Here is a 19,251-nt window from a genome sequence, read left to right as displayed (position 1 = left end):
AGCATATGATTATTATGGGACTCCCATAATAAGACGAAACGGCTATCCAGTGCTTCACGGTTTTCCATGGTGGTCTAGCTTCAATTGACTCATGATTTCAACTATGAAAATACTGAAATCTCCACATAACCTCTTCTGATCTATAAATTAATTTACCAAATTGCTTTATATTACCGTTTTTCTACTATGATTTTAGCTTTTAGAAACGTTGTACATTTTTTATATGTTAGAAGTAAGGGATACATTTGAAATAGTTCATAGTTTGTTTGCTTTTCACAGAAAGCTTGTTTATATATTATTTGAAGTTATTTGTATATATATATATATATATATATATATATAAGGTGAATGTACAAATCATATTGATTTAAAGGTAATTTAGATTATAATACTTAAATAAACAAATGATATTTAAATGATTAACTGAATTCGTATTAAAGTCATTTGATATAACCTACAAGAATAAAGCAACTATACCATTTGTCCAAATGTTGTCCATATAATAGGGCTTATAAAATAAATAAGTAAATAGATATACTATTCCTTATAAAAAGTATTAGGTCATTTTTAAAATGTTTATCTTAGAATAACGAAATGGTTGTATGGAATATATTAAATGTACAAAATCCTTCACTGATTACATATATCCATATAGGATTATGTAAGTGATACTTTCAAGACACCTTCTACTATTATTTATTTAAAATGGAAAACTGAAATAGACTTCTAAATACGTGATAAATGGTGTATTAAGGCGTAATCAGTCGATTCATAACAATCTATTTTTTTCTTTTTCACTCATAACAATATGTTTCATTTCACATAAACAAATTAAAAAAAACATTCCTATTTTCAGAAAAATAAAAAAAAAAACTAGTTTCATTGAGAAAATAAAAAAAAATTTTTTAAATAAATTTTATAGTTGAGAAATAATTAGTTCTTTTTAATTCTCAAGGATTTGAATATGATTGATGTTTGCCTTCTCTATGACTTACTGATATTATTATGTATAAAGTGAGAGAATTAGTCATATTGAACTTGATTAATCCTCTTATAGATGTGTAAAAATTTTCTTGTGTAACCAATACTGAGATGTTATTGTGTTTCCTTATGATGATTTATAAAAAGAAAACAATACACAAATGGTCTAATCTGTAATTACAATTCATGGTTGATTTAACAAGATTGAAAACAAAACTTCTATGAAATAATAAGTAATCCATCTTACCTTACCATGTTTATGAATGAAGGCTACATCGAGGCAATACGCATAGTGTGCACATATGCCAATTAGAGACTGACCAGTTGCAGTCCTAAACATCGATGGGAAGATTCAAACAAACAATACTAAATGAATTTAATAATAAGTAATGTTTGAAAATGTCAAAAACTGATCTGTTGAATAGATTGAATTAAAGACACTTCTCTAAACTAAAAGAAATCCTCATAAAAATCACTAAAAACAAGAGATATTTTGTTGGACTCTTGGTTAGGAGTCCAATGTTCTCTAAATTTTTACCTTTTGTCAATAAGTGAAGAAACGAAATATTCATCTGATTTCCCAACTCTTAAATAATAATCTTATCAAGGAAAAACGGTTAGAAGTTTATAATAATAGATTATCGTTCGAACATTTAAATTCCTGAACTCAAAAGTCTCCAGTATGAATCACAGTTTTCAGAAAATATTTGGAGTAAAATAATTTATCTGCCATTTTTAGTGAGACTGTGACAAAATAGAAACAGTAAACAAAGTTATTTATGGTAAACTTGAGTCTATCAATTGTTACTTTTTACATTTATTCTTTACTCAATAATTCGTCTATGATCAAAATCTTGACCTGTAATCTAATAAAAAAAAAAGAGGAGAAAGTTCGTATCATTATGTTCATGGTTCAAAAAAGTAGTAACCTAAAGTGAGAGTAAAATATAATCACTCATCTGTTTATATTCATGCAATATGAATAAAGAATCAATTTATTTATCGAATGATAAAATGAAAATTATTAAACTATGATAAAAACAACAACAAAAACTCAAAAATACCGGTAAAAATAACAATAAACAAACATACAAAACAGAAAATATGATAAGTTAAAGAAGAGAAAAATAGAGACTAGAAGATAATTTGACTTTTATTCTCATAGGATTTGTTGGTAGCGTAAACTAAATATTCAGGTATAAGGTGAAACAAAATAGTTATAGGTGAAAGTCAAGAGTCAATTTGAGGAGAGAAAACAGAAGACAAAACTATGATACACATAAGAATATGTGAACATTTTTCTTATTATCAATGTACAGTATATATATATATATATATATATATATGCTGAATAGAAAACTACACTGAAGGGTTAATTGCGGTTTCCGCTTTAGTTTGTTCATACCTCTAGTCTAAGAATAAACCGTCGAAACAAAAATAGAATAGTAGGAGAAGAAGAATATGGAGTTTTTATTTTATGATTCTTATCCTAGAGAATGCGTAAATCAAAAGACAAAAAAGAATTATAAGTAAGTATACACACCGTATCAGTAAGTATAATGTTAAATATTCAGAAATTCATAAATAAAGAAAAGTCTTTTAAACTTTCTCTACAGGTGGTCAAACGTATAACGATTGATAATTTAGATGCTTAAGGGGAATGGTGTTTATATTATGGGAGCTTTTGAAGCTATCAGTTAAGGGCTGTGACCAAACATTTTTTTAAGTCTAGATTTTTATTGTTTCTATTGAATTTTGTTTAACTTCATGTTTTTTCTAATCAATAATTTAATACACTCCGTTGTTTGATTGAGGTGTTCTCCTTTACGTTTTTATTTTACTGGACTTATTTATTGAAAACTTGTTCAAAATATATTTTGCTATTCAAATATCTGAAATAATATAAGCATTAAATGTTCGTAACATTGTTCACACATTACTAATGGAGTTCTAGTTGAAAATTTGACTGACCTCATCATACAACGGTCCAGAATGATTCTTAGCTGGATTATAAGTGTTAAGTGAACATAGATTTTTAAGGCATAACTTGAAGACAAGTTATTGAAAATAAAGAATGGACGTCTAGAAACATAACCATTTTGATTAATCGATTTAGTGAAATCATTTTAAAGCTTTATAAATAATTGATGCAACGAACGTACTAGTGTTTATGATAATTAAATACCAAATAAATTTAAACATGTTACTCACAGTGTTTCTATATAAGGACAATTTATGCAGTGTTAAATTATAAATTATAATTTTAGGATGTGTTAACTTTCATTTCATAAATCTATTAGTAGTTTCATAGGTCAAGCAGAAGCATCGTTTAATTATTAACACGAATAGTAGGTGGTCTATTGTTTCGATTTATTGTCATTGTGTTTATTTTTAAAAAATGACAGGGTTAAATTAGTTACACTGTCTGATATCATTCAGCATGCTAAATACGGACTTAATATACTGTTTGAAAAATTTGATATGAATGAATAATGTGACCGACGAGATTAGTGGTTTTATTTAAAATTGGTAAGCTGATAATTAAGATATTGAAAACGTATCAATAGCTGTTTACATTCCAAATTCTGCATGTTATTTACAATCAATACATTTGGGAATTTTATAGTTAATTTTGGATTACACAAGCAATGTATTCTCTTTTTTCGAGATTTTTCTTAACGATTTCATACTCCAATTCATTTTTTATTGGTTATTTGAACCTTCTCATTGAAGTTTAAGATTGACATCAGTCAGTCTCTTATCGACATATATAAATTCTGTGCGGACCGTCCCGATATTGCCTCAAGTTACAAGCATTATAAGCAGAGATGGATGATGGCTACGAGTGTAATCCATGACGCGCGTTTCCTCCTATTTAAGACCTGTCAGCCGGATTTACTCTTCTAAACAAAACCTTTCGGATAAAAAATCGTTAGATTTAATAAAGTTGCACGGAACAAACTTGTATTCACAGAGTTATCTTTTATAGCATAATGAATGTAAATATATAAGCTTAAGTAATGTTTACGAAGTGTCGGATCTGAGTTTTTGTAAGAATATTTACCTTATCAGGGCAATTAACACTCCCTTTCAAGGTTTAAGTTTGAAAACTGCCTCAAACCACTCATGTTACCACTGAGCCATCTGCTCTGAATAACATATAAATCATTTTGTGAAACAAAAACTAACCTAAAACTTAAGTTCATGCGTTTCTACTATTCGTATCTCTGTGATATTAACGCTCTTAGATAAACACTCACAATACGAGTTGATCGACCAGAGTTTGCTACCATTTTTAAGTAAAAGGCCTGATATCGTTTGATATTAATAAACAGTTAATATAGAAATTATGCAAAACTACATGTTATATTGCGTCACCTTAAAATGAAACTGATAGGTTATTCTCATTCCTCAAACAGTACATTTAAAAAAACAGATTTACTCATTTTGTGTAGTATATTTTTCTAGTTCGTAACGTTTTTAAAGGACTGATTGTATGAGATACGAATGTTCTGTATTAATAATTAGCCTTAAGTGTTTCATTAATTTCGTTTTAACTCATTATAACATTATACTACTGAATAGAATTTTAAATTTCAAGAAACAACACGTATATTTACATTGTTCTTGACAAATAATTTAGTAAACATTCAGGACACATATAACACATAGCTCTGTGAAATGTACTCCCGTCCATATAATGCAGATTGACTTATTCATCATTTATTTCCTCCTTATTCAGAGTCCAAAAAAATATTCTATAAGGTATTTCCATAATGAAACAAGTTCAACGACAAATACGATGAAGATAAAATCAGCAACAACAACAACAATGATAATAATAACGCGTTAATTAGTTTACGAAAATCTCTTCCGAATAGATAACGGTTATTTTTTGTTTACTTAGTTAAGGAACTAGACCTTCATATTGTCATTATTTTCTTGACTTTACTTAATTTACTTCTCTTATAATCTTTTATCATTTTACACAAATGACCTAATTCATGGATAATTAACTATTATTAGTTGACTTGTAACACATTGTTTAGTTAATAAAATCAACTTCAAGTAAGTAAATGAATCGTTAATTACCTAAATAAATACGTCAACATACATTTATCTATCGAATTTCTTATTGTTTTGTGGTTAACTATTTTTAAAAAAATAATTTTTTTTTACAAATAATTAAATAAAACACAACACAGTTCTTAACATAAGTAAATAAATTCAAATAAGTAGTTACAATGTAAACAAAATTGAAAAAGTTTTTTTGTTTTACTAATTTAAGTAAAAAAATGCTTCAAGGCAAATGAAAAAATTTTTTTAGCCTTGTCTATGAATTCGATCGAATATTGAGAAACTGTTTTGTTGACAGCTTTTTTTTAACTTATAATATAAAGGAAGTTTCATCATATTATTTAGTGAGAAAGTTGCTTATCATACAAATGAATATCGACGTTTTCTGGGTTTTTAATGATAATCTTGCAAAAAGGGGTACATGAATCTGGTACTATCTTACGGGTAAAATAATGAAAAGATTGCAGATCAAATAGATAGATATTCAGAGCAACGAAATGCAATGGATCAAATATAAATATTCAATGAATTTTAATGATAAGAGTGATTTCTTCTTGTAATTCATCTCGTCAACCATTTTTTATCATAACACTTGTTTATGAAGTAATAATCAAATACTTATTGAATTAAGCAATGATTTTTTCTGGTGGAAGTCAATGAAAATAAAAGTCAATTTATAGATTTGAAATAAACTGATTACTTAAGACAAAGAAAATGAATGAAATTGTTGAAAACTCATAATAGTTTACACATTACATTATAGATATTCCGTAATGTAATATTTTCGTTTCTTATTTCCGTTGTTTGTCTTTAATATTCCGATCCGTTTTCATCGTACTCTAGTTTTTCTTTAATTCATGTTGTTACCAGATTAGAATGTATTTTTATTTCAAACGTAAAGTAGTAAAGTTTCGTATAAAAAATTAGACACTTTCATCTCTAATTCATGTACATGAATATTTGTGAATTGGGGTAAATTAGGATATAAGCATAAAATTTTAGCTTGTATACTTCTAATTTAATTATATCATCAATTTATCCAGCTCAGTGTCTTAGTAAAAATGAAATATACAAATGGATACAAGTCTTTTTATGATATTCATTCGTTTATCCGACGTCATCAGTGATAAAAAATAATTTATAGTTGTAACTGCTCATAATTTTCAGCAAGTAAAAACAGTTGGCGAAGATTAAAAGTTGGATTCTCATATTTAGTCAGTAAATCGATAATATACGCGGAATCCATATACCAGTCAGTTATGTTACTGTAAATCTGTAGCTTTTAAAACATACAGTTTATGCTACATCTCAATAAAATTTGTAGCCAAAATCCATGGTATCCATCATGTAATTCTGTTTAGATTATTATTTATGACATAATTCTATTGAATAAATGATAATTTGATGTGATAATTATCTTTGATGCGAAATTTAATCACCCTGAAGAACAAGGGAAAACTAACAAGCAATGAACAGCTGTTTCATACTAGCTTGTAACTCACAATCTCACTAGTGATAGAAAACACGATATTAAAGTTAAGCGCTGAGCGCATTACATCCAAATTGTTAAGTTGGGATGCTATAATCTACACTTTCAACTATAGTCGATTCCCAATGTTGCATGGTCGGCATTTTATAGTTTTTATTATAAAGTTGAATCTTTCATAAAAGGTGTTTTGATTATTCTTGAGCACACTTTTAAAAGTTATCTAGTGTTATGTAATGAATGACCATGAATAAGTTTACGAAACTACATTTTAAAGTGTATTTATGACATAGCAAATTGCAACAGTCCTTCAGTCTTGTCACTTGATTCCTGATTTATTGTATATCATAGATTTAAATTTAGAAAATGTTAGTCAGGTTATTAATTTTGAGTATTTCATTTGTTTAAATATAATGTTTAGGCAAATTTAAAATTGTTAAGATGATGCATGGGTATGCATCATATAATCGCTGCTCAATTTAGTGCTTGAACAAAGGACGAAAAACAGCCGTCTCAAATAGTTCAATTTTTTTTACATTAATATAGTTTTAAGTAAATATGTTTATTTAGTAGGTACAAAACAATCATTCATTTCCATGGCGTCTTGAATAAAACATCAACGTTCATCACATCAAACATTAATTTACTGACTAGTTCGGTTTGAACAAATTAGAGTGGAAAGGATTTACAATTCTTGTGAAAATTGGTAATCATTCACAACATTAACTACTCATCAAATATAAAGGCTTAGAAATGCACTTAAGTAAAGTTTTTTCTCGACAAACTTAATGATAAACGACTTCTGATTTTATTGTTTATTTTCTTTTAACTGTACCAAACTGACACTTGAACAGATCATTTGCTGGTATGGATCGTTATGAACAAACTATGGTTACAGTTACAGCAAGGTAAGTTAAAAATTTATAAATGATATTTTAATTTATTATTTATACAATTTTCATTTCCTTCCTAAGATAATTCTATTAGTTCTTTTATTTCCTGTCAAACTATCCTAATGTATAGTAGACGTAGACTAGTAGACCTACATTGATTATTTCAAGTCCAATAATTACCATGTCACGATTATTTTATATCACATTAGTATTCTACAGTAGAGATCGTTCTTTACATTCAATTTGGAAGAATGATGCATTTAAGTTTGGAAAATGTCAAAATATAATTAAGTAGGAAAATATAAAGGGTTAATATTTGTATTATATTAGTTTTAGTTTAATAAACTACAGACCACTAAATAATGTTTTCAATTAAAATTAATAACAATAAGATTGTTATCAACAATTCTATAAAGTTCTGTAGTATTGTAATGAACGAGAACACGAGTGGGGACAACCAAATGTAATCAAATAAAAAATTATAGAATCTCTTAGTAAGATCTGAGATCCATACAGTAAATACATCATATGCAAAATATCAATCAATCGTCTCCGACTTTGTTGTTCCTTTATTTCCAAACTAATCATTCTCTGTTCTCGTTCTCTTTTCTTCTGTCTTCTTAACCTTTTGCCTTCAGGCATTTCCCTTTCTATTGATGATACATACAACTTATATCTGTCGACATTATTAGCATTCACCACAGTATAACATCAATTCTTTAACATATGTTAATTCATAGAACGTTATTAGGAATATGTTCGTCTAGTTAAGTCATTCATATGTAGAGTGTATTTACAGCTCCTTGTTAAATCTCTTACAAGTTCATTATCTACTATAACTTATGTATATATATAAAGTTTTCAATTTTCAACTACCTAAAACAAAGTTGTCAAGTCAAATGTGGTCAGTAATTGTTTTGTTTTCAACAGTTTTTTTCTTTTCATGAAAAAATTTTTTTTCTAAAGTATTTCTTATTCATAATAATAATATACATAATATTCTATAACATATTCAACTATTCATAATATTTGTGTTAACAACAGTAACCAATTTTTTTTTTAAAAAAACAAACTATTCTCATTGTTACTATTGTAACAATTAAACAATGTGACAAACCTTTGTATATACAAGTTACAGGTTAATTCATGTTTAGTATTCCTTTTTTAAATTAAATATTTTTGCATGAATATGGCTAGTGACTATTTTTTTTTAAAAATTACAGTGTAGTTGTAGAAATTATTCATTCATCATATTTGTTTGTTTAGCAGTAACCTATTGTTTATTTATTTACATGTGTACACTTTTTGTCTCAATATGGTAAATGTTTTCTACTCAGTAATTTGTTATATCAGTAATTCTTTCTGTTTATTACAAATAAAAGTTAAGAGAATAAATCCAAAGCCTATTAGAAAGTTTTATGAATGGTTGCATTTTGTAAAGATGACAAGATTATTAATGTAACTTATTGTGTGCATCCAAGTCTTATAGTGATATCGTTTCATCAAACCCTATATCTTTAAAATTAAATGTTTACTAATTGTTAGAAAGTATATGCGATTAAAGTGACAAGTAATGTCCCTTACGTGTTAAACCCATCTGTTCAGTTCTAATATAAGCATTACTTGTATGGATTTCAATAATGAACTTTGGCGTGAAATCTGTCGTTTCTAATGATACGTTGTGATCAATAAACTTCAGTCACATCTGAAATGAGACTGGACATACTGTCATTGTTGATCATCGTAGAATACTGCAAAAGACTGAAGTTGAAAATTCGGGCAACAGAATGGTAGCTTAGTGGTCTAAATGTAATGGGCTTGGGATAGGAAGTGAAGTTTAAAAGTAGGATTTCTAGTGGGATATTGGGTGTACACTACTAAGGATTCTTCAGGACAGGACAGTTGCGTGTTGTTCCTTTATTACCAATAGCTTCCTAAATAGTATTAGTTTATGATAAAATCTAACTTTACCACTAGACCAATTTCTTTTAACCATTTGAGCTAACTTTCTATAATTTAACGTCCTGAATATATGATATTTATTATGTTTTATCAACAATTAAATTGTTAAATAAATTCTAAGATAACAAAATATAGGCTACATAGTTTCTACAACACATATTATTATCATTCCTATCAGGTATTCTAGTATATATCGTTAATTTAATCATTTAGCTTTCTTACCAACTAAACATTAAATGACACGCTGAAAATAATTACAACGTCTATAAATAGGTCATTTATATAAAAAAAAACAATGGTGTACTTTAGTTTAACATTTGTTACACTATTTATTATCATTACTGTTACGTAATTTATCGTAAATCTATTTCGTCAAAAATTTTATCCGCTTTATTTATTTTAATAATAATAATAATAATCTTATCAGATTTTAGAAGTGGTTACTTTATTGTTACATAAATGTATAGCTAAAATACCACCATAAAAAAGGTGAGTGTGTTTATTACATCCCCTGAATGGATAATATAAGTAAAGGTCAAATTAAATAGTTTGATAGAATTGAATTGATTATTCAAAAAGTGAATAAGTGATTTATGAAGTGTTAAAATAGCAAGTTTATAAATAGAAAAGTATTTATAGTTTTACATCATATTTTGCCAAATATTAGAACATTTCAGTTAAGAACTCAATTTATGTTAGGGAACTATATATGTTCATTTGAAATGCTTTTTATACAAATTTTTCGTAAGTATTTTATATCCTTTTTGTTTATTTCAAGTTTTTTTTAATGATTTTATTTATTTAGAATATATACAATGAAACCTGGAACAGGTCAACGTATTTATTTAGGTTCTTCATTCATCGACAAACAGCAAAGTTCATCGTCATTTTCAATTCCACCAATACGTAGTGAATTTCATACCAATGAAGATGGTTCCGGTCAATTGATATTTGACATTACAAGATTACTTCCTTCTTGGGCTTTAATTGTTAAACCGGTGAAATCTCATCAATCATCTAATTTTGACACAATATCTGCTGCTTATTTATATCGTGATAATTTCAGTGGTAGACCTTATTTAATTGGTAGATGGCCAGGAAAAGTTGAGCTAAGTTTAGTTGCAACTCTTGGTGATTTTCAACCATTAGCAACACTTTCGATTGATGTGGTTGATTTTGACGATCTTACTGTTCACCAACCAAATTCTATGTATACAAATGAAAATATTGATATTGTAGCGTTAAAAGCAGAATGCATTGTAAGTATAATTATTTTGATCATTAGTTCTTTATGATGTAAACTATGGGAAAATAAATTATTTAACATTTAAAGGCTCTCGTGCTCGAGACCGGAGGTCCTGGGTTCATGGATTCTCACTGTTGAGAAGTCCTACACCGGGACGAAACGGCTATCCATTGCTTCCGAGTTTCTCATGGTGGTCTAGCTTTAATAGGCCCATTAATTGGACTTTTAAAATTTGAAAAAACTTATCAGTCATTACATTCATTTTATTATTACATTATTTGTAATCATCTATTCGAGGTGCAGTCAAATGCGAATTTTTTCTATTTAAAGTTTCAAGCTAACTTAGTTTTTAGATTTTTTATGTCAGAAAACTTACATATGAACCATAGTCAATTAGACTTTTTAGTATTCTAATAAGGTTTTTCACTGTGATCACAGTGATAACTTTTAACTGCATTTTGGTGTCATAATATCTCAACTCCTTTCTGTACTATTTTGGTCTAGTGAGAAAAGATTGTTTAGTATTTTTCGTGAATATTATTTACTTTTTACCAATAGTTTACAAAACAAAATATGTGCTAACATTCATGGTTTGTTGTAATCAAGAAAAAAATTCCGATCTTATACGAGATCAATTTGAAGAGTTTTAGGAGCTTTAGGCAATAGATTGCAAAGATGTAAACGAGTAAACCACAATTTTGTAATTTCATAATGTGGAATAATCCCTAAGTAATCTTACCACTATGTTATTGCACTAAATATGGTTTATTTTTACGAGTGTGAGAATCCACCTTGGAACTATCTGGTTTTCAGGGAATATTTAATTTGTTCAAAGATACTTTTAGTTATCTGGAGAACCGCTGAAAACCAGTGACTTCATATTCAAACTATCATGATACATATCCATACGTATCCGTCTGTACTCACATTTGCAATTACATTTTCTAATGGTCACTTCGTGAAAGCAGTGGAGTTGAAACCAAAAAGATAAGGATAAAATTTCTTTTATATCAACACAGAATTGCGTCTACAAATTAGAATGTATCAAATGTGATTCCTTTTATCCTAATGAGTCATCTCGCAAAATCTTGACTCGAGCTAAAGAACATCTTGGATACACAGTAAATCACCTAATAATCTTGTAGAAGTTAGAAGACTCCAAATCAGGTTGACAATAGTAGTGCATGCCGTCACTGTCAAATTGATTTTAAAAATATCAAAATAATACGGTAGGGCTTTTCTAACTATAAAGAAAAGCGAGTATTGGAAGCTTTCCATATGTTTCTAAATCCCACTGCCCTGAATAGGAGTTCTTACTATCCATCTGACTTGAACCATCTATATGAGCTACCATATCTGATTCTATTCGCATCTCACACTACTATCATTCATACAAGTTCAACTCCATAATTTCACACTACAAATGTCACATTTTTCACCCATTAGTACACACAAATACACCATTATGTCTCATACAAATCACTTTGAAAGGGGTGACATAATATCAACTAAGTCAAACTTGTTTTTCTTATTGACCGTACCAAATATTTTTACTTTGTTCCTTTGTATTATTTAAACTTGGGTTAATTTGATTTGTTTACTTGTTCTGTGAAGAAGTAGCTTATACTGAGTCATGAAACGTCAGAAAATTTAATTCTTCTACTTATTGCGATATTACAAATATATTGATTGTGTTAGTAGCAATCTACTCGATGCTTATCTTATTTGAAATTATCAAGTCAAACCTTGATAATGATACTTACAAAAAGAAAAATAATATAGTTGATAAAACTATGCGTAAACTAAATGAAAAATCTAAATTATGGTTAGAGAAATTACAAAAATATTCTTTGTTTCAGATCTACGAACTAAATACCTTTGGATTTAAAAATTCTCGTTATTTTAAAATATTGTCTGCTTATCCTTAATTACTTTAGTCATTTTAAGATCTTCTCATCCCTCTACCATCGTTTTGCTAGAAATATTTCTCCTTATACCAAAATCTTTCGTTGTTTCTACTCTCAGATTCTGCTGTCTTTTAGTATTTAACTTTTCTTTGAAATATCTTATCGTCTCAATCACAAAAAGGAATAGAATACGATAGCATAATTAGTAGTATAGTAACTGATTAAATATCATTTTAATTAAAAATTTAAGCGACAAAATGTGTACAAACGAAAAAATAAGCTGAAAAGTAAATAGACTTAAATTATCATGAAAAAAGGGTTTATTAAGATGTATCCTAATAGTGTAAGGATAATTCAGTAATCTTAGATTTGTTTGTCTAGGCAATATGTTTGTTTATATAGATAAGTGGTGGGCTTACAAAGAATATATATATATATATGTAAATGAGGGTATTTGTATTTATATTGTTTAGGAATTAATTACAAGATAAAATTATTTTTCTTGTCTGCTTTTCTGCTACAAAATATACTAAAGGCGATTTGAATTAATTTATTATAGAATCGGTACTATTAAATGTACGTCAATCAAAGCCTTGTATATGATGTGGCTACAAAAGACAAGAATATTGATTTATTTTAAAAAAATACATTTTTTATGCCGATATATTTTGTCTGGGTGAAAATCTATGATATGATGTAGTGCATCAGACGTTTTAGAGTACATGGGATGGAAAAACCTATTAGCAATGCGTGACTACGTCATTTTGTAATCAGATTAGGTTTATTAATAAACTACAAACTTTGTCGAAAATATTAAACTTACATCCATAATGAAACAAATTATTACTTTGTGACCGATATGTGATTTCTAGGAAGAATAGTAGTAGTATACATTTTAGTGGTCATCCCTAGGATGATTAGGTCGTTTATATGTATAGTTCGCAAAATGCTTTATAATATTAGTTTGCACTGAGATTGATTTGTTTTTACTATACTAAAATAAGCTACTAATAAGTAGTAAAACTGTTCGCTCACAATGTTTCTAAACTTTTTTATATTCATATCATTATTTTAGGACCCACATTTAGAACTATCCGGAAGTCTTAACCCAGCGACGACCGGAAACTCCGAAGGTTTATTATTTGATTCTAGTTCTCAGGATCCATATAGAAAAAAGTATTCACATTTATTTGACGATAAATATGATGGAATGCGAACAACAACGATTCAGGATTACAGTCTTCCGAATCCTCATCGATTAAATATTAATCTCATTGGAAGAAGTCCAAAAAGTGTAAAACTGGTTACAGCCGCCGCCTCATCTACAATCAGACATCCACAATCCTTTAAGTTTAAGCTAATTTGGCCAGATCAAAACACTCCTAGAATCATGGATACCGTCGGACCCTCAGTGTCTTCCGCTGTGTGCCCAATTCATTTGTTAGTCATTAATATTATTTTATCGGATGGTAGCATGATTGGTGCACATACTGTGCCAAAAAATCAACTAAGGATATCATCTTATGGATCAAAGTATGTCTGGGATCCTGCTATGTCGGTTCAACCAATGAACGATGAAAGAGAATATGCACAGAATATAACTGTCCCCATAAATAGTTTAATTATTTGGCCTGCCGTCTTAACAGACACAAAAGAAACAAAATTTCATTCATTGCCACTAGCTATTATGGATGATGTGTTTGTTTATATTAGAAAATCAGGAATGGTTCAAGATCCTGGAAGTCCACATAATCCATCATATTGGTTCAGTAAACAGAAAAAACATAAAACATCCGAGAAGATACTACGATCAAGTGAACAGGAAAAGGTAAATCAAAGGATTAGTTTCATTTTTCTGAGTGATTCTTGTCAGAATTCAAATGGTCATAGGTGACGTGAATTAGCTGAAACCAGTTTCTCGTAAAATTTTTGTTTGTCGTAGCTGGTTTTATTGAAATAATATTATCATTATGTTTTATAGCCGTTAAAATGATATGTTATATTTGTAATTGTTATAAAATTAATAATTTACAAAACAGAACATTATTTCAAGTATCAACAGTACGGTTCATATATTTTTCATTATAACAAATAGCTTATCTTCTAGACAATAAAACATATAGATAAAACCCATGTAAATTGATTCATGGAGTTATTTAACGGGTTCCGACAATTTAGATATGTTAACTGATTGTAACATTAGACTTACTCTCTCTCTCTCTCTCTATGAGGAGAACTGCTAGACTTATAATTGAAATCAAGCTGCTGTTAATTATAAGCTATATTTCGTTTTTGGAAGTTGGATCCTAATTGTATGACCGTCAAACTTTAATCAGGTCACAATATTACGTAACACTTATCCATTGCCTATGTTGTATAACTGTCTCAATAGAAAAAAAGTTTCAGTGGCATTGACAGTTCAAATATTTTAGTGTGGTGTTGAGTCGTGTTCGTTTAGTTAATTGATGCAAATATGCATACATTTTGGAAAAATAATTTGACAAATATGGTAGAGAAAGTAAGGGTTAATAGATGATCCAGAGAATGAACCGTTTAGCGATTTCTGATAAGAATAATGCCCACAGTTCTTTTATCCACACAGATTATTTAATGACTTTTGCTAGAAAATGTATGGGATTTGTTGACACATATTAGGTTAGAGAAACTTTTGTTGATAATTTTTATGCAGAATATAAAGGAAATGTAGTCGAGTGTTTATACATATATAGATTTTTCTTCATTAAATAGTGTAAATAATAATTTGCCAAAGAAAATAGATCTCTTCATCTCACCAAACATTTACATACAGAAAAAAATTATTATTATGATTCATTTTTGTATTGTTCGTTTTAATATTTCCATTGATATTCAAGACCTCAATCGATCAGTCTGTTATTGGAATATATGCATCCTGTGAGGATTGTCTTGATATTGCTTCAAGTCACAAGTCTTATAAACAAAGATGGATTGTAGCTAGCAAAGGATTCTATGACGCTCATTTCTTCCCGTATAGGACTCGTCAGTTGGTATGCCTGCGTCGAAGAGTTGATGTTCACTCCAGGACTCAGACTCAGTACCGTTCACTTCAAACGCCATCACTTTATCCACTTAGCTACTGAGTCCAGATAGCGCCTGTCTTGTGCACTAAGACAAAGTCTTAATTTATTTTCGTATTGTTTGTTTGCAGGTACGTCCAGGTGATGTGTCCCAAATAGAACAAAACACACGTCCTGGATTCCGCTACTAGCCACAATCCATGTTTGCCTATTAGTTATTATTATGCACTGAATATCTTAATAAATTATGTAGACAATCATCTGTTTAACCTTGACTATTCATTTTGACTGATATGATTTTAGTCAACCTAATAAACAATTGACAACCATTATGACGATGTTTTAAAAATTACTTCTGTGTGAATAATTACGCTGATATCACCGTCATAATATCGACAATGAACTAGGTCAATAACATATATCTAACAATTTAGAATAAATAATTGCAATATTGGATATCAATTTTAGGTTATTTTTTTGGTAAACATTAAACAAATGGGATAATGGAGGTTCCCTTCAAACACAATTAAAAGCTTTCATTTATATCGAACAATATTTAGGAAAATATTTAGTAAACAATTTAACACAATATTAAATATAGTAAATCTATGATTTGGATTACTTACTAGTGATTAAATTTTTTATTTTGTTCGATAAGTCATATAAAAAACTTTATAATGGAATGGACTAACTTGATTATTTTAGATTTTCTGAAGTACAGTTTTGTTGATTTTAGAAATACAAATCTAGTAGCTGGACCAATTATTGATAACATCGATTACTGTATATATGAGATACATAAGTAAATTTGCTAAGACTATAATCCATTGACGACCTTTGAACAACGCTAAAATAACCTTCGAATGTTCATCTACTTACTAGGGTTAAATAAGGGTCATATATTCGTGTGAGGAATGTGGATTGAAATTTACAGTTGAACATTAAAGTTAGAAATTAGACTTAATGCTTTCATCACGAACTAACATCAGCTATGATGCCAAAATGGTATTTAGCAGAATGAGTGAATGAATTTCGCGTCAAAATCCATGATGTAATATCTTAAATCTGATTGGTTCATCCATAAATTATAGTCTTGCAGTAAATTTTAATTATGGAATTCACTTTGTAAATTTAACTTAAGATTTTATTAGATAAAAAGATAAAACTCTTTTGGTTTGTTTTTCTCATGTAGGATAGTTCAGTAGCATCTTCAAACACTGGATCATGGCTTCAATTCAGCACTTCATTTTCATTAAGTAATACAGACAAATCAAATGATTCAAAAAATCAATATACACAAACTGTTTCACTGGTAACCTATATTCTAGTTATTATAGGTTGCTCGGCAATATTCCTTTTGATCATTAGTTGTTCAATTGTTATCATTCTTCGTAAAAGGCATTCAAGACAACTAAAAACTGAAAATAAAATTAATTTCAACCTTCTTCCAAGTTATCAAGGACATTTAGATGAAAAATTAGGTAAATTTGATTCAGATGAACCAAATGACATTGGTGATAGGTTCCTTAATGGTCGATTACCTGTATCTCATATGATTTCATCTTCTGGAGATCAGTCTACGCAAATGAACATAACATCTACATTTTGCAACATAAATTGTGGAGAACCGTTGATTTCAGGAGGCTGTGCAGTCGGTTCCTCCCCACTTTGTCTAGAAAGTCGAACACATATAGTTTCTGGACGTAGTTGCAGTAGTATGGGCAGTGTGAATAGTGGTACATTTATCAACAATAATATTAAGCGTTCTATGATTATAGACACAACAGCAAACCCTTATTTCATATGTTCAGAATCATCATCATCAGGCAGAGTTCAACACGTTTCTCAACGCAGCTGTTCTACGAATTTATCTCCAGTTAATACTCCTCCTGCTATGATAAATTATCAGCTAGCTTATGATAACCCCACGTCCCAAGAAAACTGGAATACACCACCGGCGAACCTATCTATTCATTCAAATCCTCATTCTAAAGCTCTGTATTATGATGGAGGAAATATGGATCAGTGCGTAATGTGGTCTACAAGTCATCATGTTGACGGACAACCGTGTAACGGTGATTATACTAGTCGTCTTGGTTCTGTTGGTACAGCCGAAGGTTGTAGTGACGAAGGTGTAGCATCTGGTATTGAAGTGAATAGTATGTCTCAGGAAGTAAATAACAATAACACTAATGGGATCAGTTACTTCCCAGGTTCAATGAAGTACAAGTTGGATCATATCTATCAACAACAAAGACAAACTCCCAATGGTTTCCGTTCAGCCAACGATAGTTTCACTGGTGTGATAAGTAACAACGGAAACAGTACTACGAGAAATCAGTCTAGAGATGCACCGAAAAAATACAAAAACAATCTATTAAGTGGAACTATTCTTGATAGTTCTGGTATCTGTGTGGGCGGTGGAAGTTTAAGTGGAACTAGCAGCGGAGGGGATACGTCAGATTATAGGCAAGACAGGGGTCACCCAGGATCGCTCTGTCAGATAAATGGAGATATGAATAGTAGACCTAGTCAGATTATGTGTAGTCCAACAAAAGAAATAGACACAAACTTGAATTCAGTTTCTTGTTCAATGAATGCACAGAAAGTTGCTGATTTGACATGGGACTGTAAGACGAATTCATCTCCAAAGAACCGACATATGTTTGAAAGTTTTCAAAAAGTTGGTCTCCACGTAGAACAAAGTGAAAATGTCGGCGAAAATCTCCGAAAAGGTGTGATGGCTCGTGAAAATAACGGATTGGTCAATATGCGATGTACTACAACGGAAGACGATTCACATAGTAAACTAGATGCTAACTTTTGTTTGAATACGCACGAGCTACACTCTACAAATAATCCCACTGGTGAGGATTGTGATGGATTCCCTCTTCACGTGCCCTCTATGATGTTGCTTAATGGTCGAGTTCATTCAGGTTCTGTGACGAGGTCATCTTTAAACTCACCAATAATGCCTAATCGTTCATACGAATATGTGGAACCAAATTCATATAATTCAAAACAACCATCACATGGTTATAAAAGAAGTGACAGTTTTGGTATGGCCACTCATGGAATACCTGTAGCTGCAGTCGAATGTTATAAGAATAATGATTTAACACAAAAGTTAGTTTTCGATACAGACGACTTCGAAATTTCTTGCGAAAAACAAAATCTCTTTAATCGAGATTCTCTCACAATGGTTGGTACAGTTGACGAAATGATTGGTGAAATTTCTGATATTACTGATGAAGGAGTGATCCTACAGAAATTGACTAATAAACAAGCAGAAATAACATGTAATACTGACAATAATGGGATCACTTATCTGTACAAAATACCTGCTCCAGAAGTCTAAATTTTCGCTTAATATTATCTTCATTTTACACGAATCTAATCTTATGGCGATTCATTCAAGATGTAGGATTTTCCTCTAACTCGAGGAAACTTCAATGGGTCTAAGCAATTTAAAAAAGTCACGTATATCACGAAGAAACATAATTCATCTACTACTTTAATTTCTTACCATTCAAAATTCGATTGTTATCGACCCATTTTTTATCTGTAAATTATTTTGCTACTGATTGCTATGTAAGTAGACTAATTTATAACCATAAAGTTGCCTTATGTAATATAATTAGAC

The 19,251-nt window shown here is 29.5% G+C and overlaps 1 protein-coding gene across 1 annotated transcript in view; it reads left to right on the top strand.

Moving 5' to 3' along the window:
* Positions 1-18,966, top strand: part of Smp_129840 (hypothetical protein) — a gene marked incomplete at both ends in the record, with an annotated part of 94,541 nt that extends 75,575 nt beyond the window's left edge. Inside the window, 3 exons of the mRNA XM_018793548.1 lie at positions 10,205-10,658; positions 13,628-14,380; positions 16,801-18,966. Of these exons, the coding sequence (XP_018648049.1) occupies positions 10,205-10,658; positions 13,628-14,380; positions 16,801-18,966 (3,373 nt within the window). The remainder of the gene's footprint in view (positions 1-10,204; positions 10,659-13,627; positions 14,381-16,800) is intronic.
* Positions 18,967-19,251: the final 285 nt, after the last annotated feature.

Source organism: Schistosoma mansoni, chromosome 1, assembly GCF_000237925.1.
Source record: "Schistosoma mansoni strain Puerto Rico chromosome 1, complete genome".
NCBI classification, from domain to species: domain Eukaryota; kingdom Metazoa; phylum Platyhelminthes; class Trematoda; order Strigeidida; family Schistosomatidae; genus Schistosoma; species Schistosoma mansoni.
The sequence above is the reverse complement of the archived record's forward strand: the minus strand, read 5'-3'. Positions and strand labels throughout refer to the sequence as shown.